General features: G+C 60.3%; 1 protein-coding gene across 1 annotated transcript in view; it reads right to left on the reverse strand.

Moving 5' to 3' along the window:
- The window catches only part of LOC111145472 (olfactomedin 1), a 28,422-nt gene that overhangs the window by 3,793 nt on the left and 14,960 nt on the right, over positions 1–9,669 (reverse strand). The window contains exons 2-3 of the mRNA XM_022500367.1: positions 3,682–3,798; positions 2,220–2,326 (exon numbers count right to left, since the gene is read on the reverse strand). Of these exons, the coding sequence (XP_022356075.1) occupies positions 2,220–2,326; positions 3,682–3,798 (224 nt within the window). The remainder of the gene's footprint in view (positions 1–2,219; positions 2,327–3,681; positions 3,799–9,669) is intronic.

Genomic DNA, 9,669 nt, shown 5'->3' on the forward strand with positions numbered 1-9,669 from the left:
CCTCTGGCCATGTGTCTCTGACCACACCCCCCCCAACCTCTGGCCATGTGTCTCTGACCACACCCCCTGGCAGCCTGCCCCGTGTGTGACCAAACTGGGAGGGAGAATAAGAAAGATCAAAACAAAACATCTGTCCTCCAGATCAGTGGCAGGGCCTGGGGAGGCGTCACTCAGTGCGCTGGGAGTTGGGGGTGGCTGTGCTGAGCGCACGGCTTGGAATGGCCCCAACCACACAGGTGTGGGGCAGAGCTGCCCAGCGTCCCTGCCAGCAGGCTCCGCTCCCCCCTTCCCGTTGCCAGCAGCTCCCCACGGAAGCCTCCTCCCGCTGCCCCCTCTCTGCAGCCTCCGTCCATCCCCGGGGCCTCACTTTCTGGACGGCGATCTGGTCACCAAGCAGAAAACAGGTGTCCAGTTATCAAGAGCGTCTCCCACCCCGTAACAGCTTTGCGAACAGACAGCCTCCCCGTTTGGGGCAAAGAGCCAGGCTTCCCGGAGCCCCGATACTTGGGACCTGAGAAAGGGTCTTCCGAGCAGCACTGCTTACAACAAAGGAAAGGATGTCACAGTGGGGCCGGAGGCACGCGTGGGCACAAACCCCCAGACCCAGGTGTGTGGGGCGTGTGCGGTGGGCAGGCAGACGGCAGGTGGGCGGGGAGGGACGGGGCAGTCTTGGGGCAACTGCTGTAGACGCTTGTTAGTGAAACCGCTGACCGCCCTTTCCCAAGACCGTGGGCACAAGACTAGACCGGGGTTTTCCCACCAAACAGCACGGGTAACGGTGACCTCCACACCGGCAGGTCGCTGGAGGGTCACTGGACGCCCAGCCAGGACCGGCAGGCAGAGCGGTGGGTGCACCGAGGGCCGGGAGCGCGGACTAACGGATCACCGCGCACGGGAGGGCTCCGCTGTGCCAGTGCGGAGCCGAACCTGGAGCAGAGCTGGGGCTCACCGCGGGGGATGTGGGCCAGAAGACCCATCGGGATTACGATTAGCCCCTTAGACCGTCAGAGAATGTGCAAGCAGCAGCTAACCGTCCAGACTCGGGAAAGAGAACAGAAATCGCCCAAACACCTGTCCGCACTCGCATCCCGGGTCTGCGGTCCCCAACTGGCCCCTCCAGAGTCCCCGGCAGCCGAGGCTGGTGTGAGCTGCCCTGGGGGCGGGGATGGGAGGGTGGATAGACAGATGGCAGCCACCACGGGCCGGCGGTCACTGCCCCCCAACCTTCCCCAGCAGAAAGTGCGGGGCCACCTCACTTCCAAAATACAAGACGCTTGCCACCCGCAGCTGTGGCAGTGGGGGAGGGGAGCTGCGGGGCCAGAAATCTCGGGGAGAGGAAGCGACCCTTCCCTTCCCAGTAAGGGTCCCCCAGACAAGACCCAGCAGCCCCTCTCAATCCCGCCTAAAGGAAGAGCAGAGATTTTTTTAAAAAGTGATCAGTTTCTAAATGTCCTGCCCGTCCCCGAAAGCCAGGGGGTGGGTGGGAGACGCCCCAGACTTCCGGCTTGTTCTGTGCCCTGAGGTGTAGCCAACGGTTACATGCCCAGACCTGTCCCTCCTCCCGACAGCCCTAGGCGAGTCTTCCTCTGGCAGAGGCTCTGAGGGCCACCGAACGGCCACGCCCAGGTGGCCCCGCGCTCAGCCGGCCAGCCTTCACCCCACACCCCCAAAGGGGCTCACAAGGCTCAACCCGGGCCCTGCCTTTCTCTCCTTTTCTGACTTTTTATCCAGGGGGTAAACGAACACAGCCTCTTCCCTAAATCAAAAAGGAAACTGCGTTTCCATCGGCCTTGATACAAATGAGATGCCACTGACGTAAGGAATGCCTGCCCGACGGGACGGTCCTCCTGGAGCAGGGGTGGGGCTGGGGTGGCTGGGAGCTCCCCTCCCCTAGAGCGGAGCTGGGGAGGGCTTGGCAGGGGTGCCCTGCTCTAACAATTGTCACCATTGTTCCCATATTGGGCCCCGACCCCGTCCCTGTGGTCTGTGACTCGGGGTTAGCACAGGGAGCTCAGCCAGGACCTAAGCCCCTCCCCAAAGCGGCGGTGGGGGGGGTGGGGAACAAACCCGCGGGGGCGCGGCTGTGGCGGTTCTTGGCACAGGTGGGCACACGGCATTAGCGTGAGGGCCAAACGTTCAGGGGATGGAGACCAGGCTCACTTGTCCCCCTGGGTGACCGCAGCACCCTCGGACCCAGGCCCGGCAGAGGAAGCACTTACCCTGTTATCACCTTCTGGGGCCAGAGGATCTGTCATCCAGGACCCGAACCTTGAGCCCGAGGTCTTGACGGTCACAGGGTCACTGATGCCTGTCAGCTTGCCGCAGGCTGGAAGACAGAACACAGCACAGAGGAGTGACTCCCTTGGCCTGAGACCGACTACCCACTGTGGAGGATGCGGGTCCCTCTGCCCGCCTCGGTCAGGGTGTCAGCTGCTCTTGCCTCTCTTCTCCCCGGTGACACCCCTAGCCCCAAAGTCCAGACAAGCTCCCCCGCCCCAAACAGAGCAGCTGAGGCCAGGGTGGACAGGGAGAGGGAGGAGCAGCAGCCCCCCAACCGCCTCCCTCCCTTGGACCCCAGGGGCTTGGGGCCGGAGGGGCCAGAGCAGGACATGGGGGTGACCGGCCTTGCCACGACATGGTTTTTTTCTTCCAGGCAGTGGGCACAGCAGTAGCTCAAGCCCTTAAGCCTCCGGGGAAGAGAACATCCCGAGCTCCGTGTGTTAGGCTCCCAAGACACCTCTTTGGGAAGAACCCACAGCTCCATATCCCGGGGCCAGTTAGACCTGGACTAGGAGAAAGGCCCCCCTCCTTCCCTAGAGAGCCTGTGAGCATCTCCCGCAGGGGGAAAAGGTCCCTTCTGCCTGGGGCGAGCCCTGAGGCTGGAGAGCGGGGACTCTGGAGGCGCTGACCTAGCAGGGCAGCTGGACGGACCGGGCCTCAGAGGTGGCCTCGGTGCTGCCCATCTCAGGAATGGAGGCCGGGGTGGGGGGGGGGTACTTAGAGCCACACCAGCACTTGGGGACAGTAGAGGCTGGGACCCAGCTCTCTCTGTAGCCCAGGGCCCTTCCCACAGCCCTGTGGGCCTGCCAGGCTGCACCTGCTGCCCCAGCGAAGACTCCACAACCACTTAGGTCTTCCAGAATAAACGAATCCCGCCAGCCTGGAGTTCCCGAGCCCCAGGAGCCAATCGGCAGGTAGATACGGCCCAGTCAGCAAGTGTCCAAGAGGATCCGGTGCTTTCAGAAGACCGACAGTGACTTAAGCCAGGGACACAGTTTAGCCGGGATAATCCCGCAGAGCGGGGGGAGAGTGGGGGACGGGCCAGGCCGCAGAAGCTGGTCTCTCCCTAAGAACTTAGAGCAGGGGTGTGCGTCTGCGCTAACGCCATCACGCAGGACTGCAGAGACAGACCCCTGACACCCCAGCCCAGCGCCGGGCGTCCCATCTCTCTGTGCTGGTGGGAGCGCAGAGGCCGTGAGGAGGGCCGAGCCGCCTGCAGGCCGTTGGGGGGGCGGGGTCCGCACCCAGATCCCCGTCAGCGGCACCGCCCTCCTCACCGCAGGCCGCTGCCTTGGGTCCACACCTATTTTTACCAGCCTATCCCTTCCCCTCTCCGAATTTCCTGTCTGTTCTGCTTTTAGGAGCAACCGTGGGCCCTCCCACGTAAATACTGTCCCTCACAGCCCACAGCTTCCTGGCAGGAGGCATCGCTCAGGGGCTGGTGGCCGGTCAGAAGGTGGGCCTGGTCCCTGCTGAGAATCACAGCAAGTTCGCTGGGCCCCGTGCACATGTCCCCATCTGTGGGAGGACAAGGGGGACTGGAGGAAGGTCCAAGGTTCACCAGCGTCTACAGGGACTGGGAGAAAAAGGGGGTGCCCAAGGCTGGTGTCCCTCTGTACTCTCTTGGTTCCTATGACCTGGGGGCTCTGGGGGCTGGCTGTCCCCAAGGAGACAGCAGCTTCTCTGACCTGGGTGGGGATCGGGAGATGTTGACAAGGCCCACATCCAGCCACCAACAGCCTCCCCACTGCTGAGCCAGGGGACAGCGGTCCTGCCAGCAGCCTGGAAGGAGGAGCCATCGCCCTCAAGGGTGTCATGGCTCGGGGAGTCCGGTGGGCCCATGGGTTTTCCATCCAATAGCACACCGTGGGATCGGACACCGCAGCGTTATACTGACTCACACCGAGGCTCTGGCCAAGCCCCCCGTGCTGGCTGACCTCCCCAAAGGAGACCAGATGTCCATCCTCCAATCACGCCTAGCGCGCGAGCACGGCGGGCCGGCGCCCTACCTCAGCAGCACAGATGCCCCCCTCGCCGTCACGCCTTTGCTCTGGCTGTCCCTCCGCCTGCCGCGTCCTCTGCCCGCCCTCCCCCCGTCCTCTATGGCCTGGCCCAAACCCACGCCTCGTCCTGAGACCTCTGCCTTGGGAACCCTGCCTACCTTGTCCTCACCAACTCCTGCCAGTGACCCCATATGCCCTGGGGCCTCAGACCCGAGTGTCCAGCTCTGGCCGCCCCGGGCTGCAAGCTTGTTGCCCTCTCTTGCTGTTCCCCAAGGCTCTGCCCAAGGAATTGTCCGTGAACTAGTGCGGGATCATCTCTCAGTTCCTCAGAGGTAAGATGATTCATCTCTCAGAAAACCCTCATGATGTCCTTCGCCACATACCCCAGCAGAGGGGACGAGAGGTAAAGCAGGGTCACCCTCCTCTGAGCGTGGGACAGAAGCCCAAAGGGCAGCTGTAGGGGCTGAAGCAGTTGGGAGCTTCTAGAAGGTGCCTGACGTGCATGTCGGGCTCAGCGGAGGCAGCTGCCGTTCTCGAGACTGTGAATTCAGATTAAGGATGGGGAGAAAAGTTGGGGTCGGGGCTGCCTCGGACCACCCAGTTGTGTCCTGCCCACTGTGAGCCTTCAGGGCTGGGGCAGAGTAGGGAGCCGGCCACTGCAGGAAACAGGTTGCAGGTCGGGTCTGATCCGGAGGCAGACGCTCTGCCGTAGCACCAACACCTGCCGTCCCCGGGCTGAGGTCTGCTCTCCCTTCACCCCGGGTGCTCCCCGGCTGAGCGCTACCTGCAGCCTCCCCAGCCCCTTGGAGGGAGCCTGGAGATCATGGGTCAGAGCGTGCAGAGAAGGGCCCGGCTGGCCGGGGAGCCCTGCTCTTCCACACACTGGCTGCGGCCTCAGGTCTCCAGGGCCCCCCGGGCTGGAGGCTGCCCCCCCGCCTGAGTCAGGGAGTTATTTTTGGTTCTCTGTCCAGACGGGTTCTGCCAAGACCTCGGGAGCTGACAGGATCTAAAAAAGCCCCACGGCAGAGCCTCGTGGAGGAGTCTTGGCACATTCAGTTCAGGAAAGTGTCCCTCTCTGTCACGCGGGCTCAGGATGTGCGTAAAGAGGGAAGGAGGTCCCTGCGCAGGTGCAGCTCAGAGGAGGCGGAGCTCCGGGGCCGGAGCACCCCGCTGGGAGGGTCTGGCCACCCTCGCCCTCCAGAGCTCAGGGGCAGAGCCCAGGACGGGTGTCAGGAGGGAGGGCACCGTGCAAAGCCAGGGGCCTGGACAAAACAGTGCCCTGCATGAAATCATTTGCCTCGTGCTATTGCTAGAGGTCCACTTCCGAACAACAGCTGGGACAGTCTCCACGGGGAGCCTTGAGCAGGCCCGGGGTGACATGCCCACCAAGATCCAGGCCAGAGGCCAGAGCGAGGGCCCGAGAGCCCCGCAGCAGGCAGGCTGGGCCCCCAGCTTTCGGTCTCCCTCAGCCCCAGCCTTCATCCCTCCTGGACTGGGAACTGTTTGCGAGGCTGGGAGCTGGGGAAGGCACATGTCCTTGTAGGGGGAGAACCTGAGGACAAAGCAGACCCCAAGCCTGGGAGCGGCACCAAGGGAGGGTCCCCCATCTCCCCCCCGCACACGGGCAGGGCAGGGCAGGTGCCAGGAGTCCTCTCCCTAGGCACAATCCTCAGCACTTCCTGGGAGGCTCCAAAGGGGAAGCCTGCCCCGCCAGAGTCCCGCTTGGGTCAACATGTGAGCAGCAGCTCAGCTGTGGGTTGGTTTCTTTGCCGTGGGGTCTCCTGCAGGCTGAGGTCTCCCAGGCTTATCTCTCCACCCTCCACTGACCGCAAAACCTGTTCATGTGACTTTCGGCCTCACCCTTGGCAGCAGCCCCTCCCCTAGCCCCTCCAGGCTCCTGGGAGCAGACGGGCCAATCCCCTGCCTTCCTGAGCCTGTCCCATCTCAAGGGCAAGAGAATGGAAAGGAGGCTTCAGACTTGCCTCCCCCAGGAGAGAGAGCCTGGGATGTGGAGCACCAAGCCCTGACATCCCAAACTGGCAAAGATATCTACGCCCTGACTGTCATCAACATGGACCCCGGGCTGGGGGGCTGCTGACACTGAAGCCCACGGGCTTCATTCACATGTGTTCTTGGTGGAACAATCAGAGCCCCAGAGATTCTGATGCCAGGGCCCCAGGTGTCTGGGCACTTCCTTCCCACCAGGGAAGCCCTAAAACTCAGCTATTCCCCCTGCCCCCATTTTACAGAGTGGAAAATTGAGGCCTGAAGCTAACAGACCCACAAGATGCTCGGGATGTTGATGTATGAACAGCATTTTGCACTGGATCCTGAGTCTCTGGGCGTGCTGGTTTAGCTTCTGGGTCATCTGTGTAGGCTCCCCCAGTGGAGGGGGGCCGTGAAGTCTCCCGCCCCAGCCTGGGAGACCAGGTGGCTGGGCGGCTCTGGCGCTCCCCTGTCTGGGAACAAGGGGACCTCAGGGGAGCGGTCAGAAGCTGCCTCTCTTGCAGAGATGCCCAGAGAGGCTGAGCCCCACCTCTGGTTTTAGAAATGGAGTTTCAGAGTCCTTTCTGGCTGGGCCTCTGGGAAAAACATACAGTCCCACCGAGACAGCAATCTTTACAAATAGAAACAGAAAACAAATGGAGCCTTGCTTTTGCTCTGTGTATGTTGTAGGGTCAGGAATTACCAGCCACGTCGACTTAAAAGAGAGGGTGGCCACAAGAAGCCACCCAACTGAGAGCACGTTGGCGGAGGGGCTGGAGTGTCTACACCGGGGAAGAAATAACGGGAACTGACAGGGAGACTTCAGACCAAGGAGCCAAGGTGCCCAGGGCGCGGGGCGGGAGCTACTGACAGGCTACACCCAGCGGGAGCCCAAAGCTCCCCGGCAGCTGTCAGGAACGGGGGGCCCCACAGTGCAAGAGGTGCCTCCTTGGCTCTGTGGTCCCCAGAACCTCCAAGCAGGAAAGAGGCTGCTGAGACCGTACTCATTGGTGAGGCTGAAATAAAGACCATCTCAAGCAGCCACGGGATAGGAACGTGGTCCTTAAATTACTGGGCTTGAATGGGAACCTAGGGAGAGGGCAGAGCCGCTGTTCAAACCACCACTGCCTGTAGATCTGCCCCCACACCCACCCACTACCTGTCTGTTCCTCCGCCTGCCAACGTATCCGTCTGTCTGCCCACCTAGCTGCCTACCCGGCACTTACAACTCGCCTGCCCTACCCCTGCCCACTCTGCTGGGCTACGAGGTGTCCCTGGACTCACACGGTCATCCCAGGGCATGGGGACTCCCACACCTTCACTGTACAGATAAGCAAGTGGCCGCCTTGAGACGGTCAGTGCCCGGGGACAGTCACACAGCCACAGGTGACATCTAACTTACAGACGGAGGTCTCTCACCCTTTGGTGTTCATGGGAATCTCCTGGCTGTTGGCTAAATGCAGATCCCTGCCCCGCCCCCCACCCGCCGCAGACTCTGATTCAGTGGGTCTACCTCCAAGTCAAGGTGTTTCTGAAGAAAGAAACACAGAGGCAAGACAACACGGTTGCATTCTGATGGGAGAGAATGGGGCTCCTGGCAGTCAACCTCTCTCTTTACTCCCAGATCAACCATCTCGGTGGCCCAAGGGTAACCGTGTGGAAGCCCCAAGATCCTAAGCTGGAAGGAAAATTCACACAGCTTCTAAAAATAGACCAGGTGCTGATGGAAAGGCTGCTCTTCCCAAGAGGGGTGATATCCCCCTCCGGGAGAGGCCTGTGGCTTCTCAGTGTTTGTAACTTTCCACTCTGAGTTTCCATTTTGCTCCTTGACCACCCCCTACAGGGAAAGCATGGAGGTCCCATCTCAGTTTCTCACTGGTATACGCTGTCTGTATCCCAGGGAGGGCATAAAATAAACAATAGCCACCACCCCCACACCGGCCCCTGGATTCTTCAGAGGCTGAGACCCCTGGGTGGGAGCATTTGGAGGGTCTGGAGAGAGAGAGGCAGTCAGCGTAGGCTAAGGCTGGGTAGAAACCCCAATCCGTGCCCAACGGAAGTCATTATATAACCCACAGTCATAAGTACAGTTCCATAATTGTGAAGACTCGAAACATCCACACCGACCCCTACAGTGTCCGAACAGGAAACGCTGTGGAGACTGCCCCGCCCCGACCCTTCTGGGGCTGTCCCAGGTCCCCCTGCCCCTGACACACCAGGACTGGGGCACCAAGAAGGGCATCACTGGAAAAACGCAGAAGACAATCCCTCATGGGACACAGCGAAGTGCCCATATTAAGCCAGATTAAACTCCCAATGCCTCTCGCCATCCTCCCTGGGCTGGGGAACTTTTGAGTGTTTGCCCTTGCTGGGAGGCCTAGAATAGCATCTGAAATAATCTGGGTGTGCGGACCTGCTCCAACAGGGGGGCTGGCCGACTACTTCCTTGCCTTTTGGATGTTCTCTCCCTTTTGCCTCAAGGCATCAGGGATTTTTAAAAATATTTGCTACTTTGGGATGTTATAAGTTTATAAGAAGGTATTTGGGGTATGGGCGGGTGGGTGTGGGGAGGGAGTCAAGTTAGAATATCAGATAAAACCCAAGGGAAACTTCTTCATAAACCAGAATTACCCTAAAAATTACCCTATGGTACACTAAGTATACAGTATGAACACGAACAGCCTTGGTGTCAAACACATAGCAGGAGAGAAGGGCCAGCTGATCTGCACACGAAAGCCCAAGAATGAATTGGAAATTGGGAAACAGGCCAGAAGAGTGGGCTCAGATGCCAGTAAGTCACGATCTATGACAGCAACCAACAGGGAAGTTGTAAGGTGAGTGGGAATTCAAGCAGAAGCCAGAATCCTGAGGGGTCGCCCCATGGTGGGGGAACCCCCAGATCTGGTGCCCCCCCAAGGAAGCAACAACAGGGTTGAGGATCAAGTGAGCCCAGGGGCTCCCTCCATCCAGGCCATTAGGAGGGACTGACGCCTTTTCTCACTGTGAATGGCAAGTCCTCTATGCTGGCGTGACTGAATTTTCTTTTTTCTTTTATTCAAACTACGCATGATTCGCTCTCTCAGGAGTTCTGTCAGCCCTTGTCCCCAGCCTGGAGAGAGTATGAGATGTATGTTTCCAGCCCTATTAAACTCATGTCCTAACCTCACCCATCACACACAGACACACACACCCACTCACATGTGCACGCACACACATACATTCTTCAGATGGCATGTGGCATCTAGTCCCTTTTCCGGATGTGTGACTTCATGGGGTCTGTGAGCCAGCCTTGGCACAGGACTGCACAGTGCCCTAGGGTGAGTGCTGCCTACCTGTGCTCCTAAGCGCGAGCCCTACCCAGGAGCCCTAATCAGGCCAGGCCAGACCTCCCTGAAGCCAG

The sequence above is a fragment of the Enhydra lutris genome, unplaced genomic scaffold (genome assembly GCF_002288905.1).
Source record: "Enhydra lutris kenyoni isolate GAN:26980312 unplaced genomic scaffold, ASM228890v2 scaffoldscaffold13, whole genome shotgun sequence".
In the NCBI taxonomy this organism is placed as follows: domain Eukaryota; kingdom Metazoa; phylum Chordata; class Mammalia; order Carnivora; family Mustelidae; genus Enhydra; species Enhydra lutris.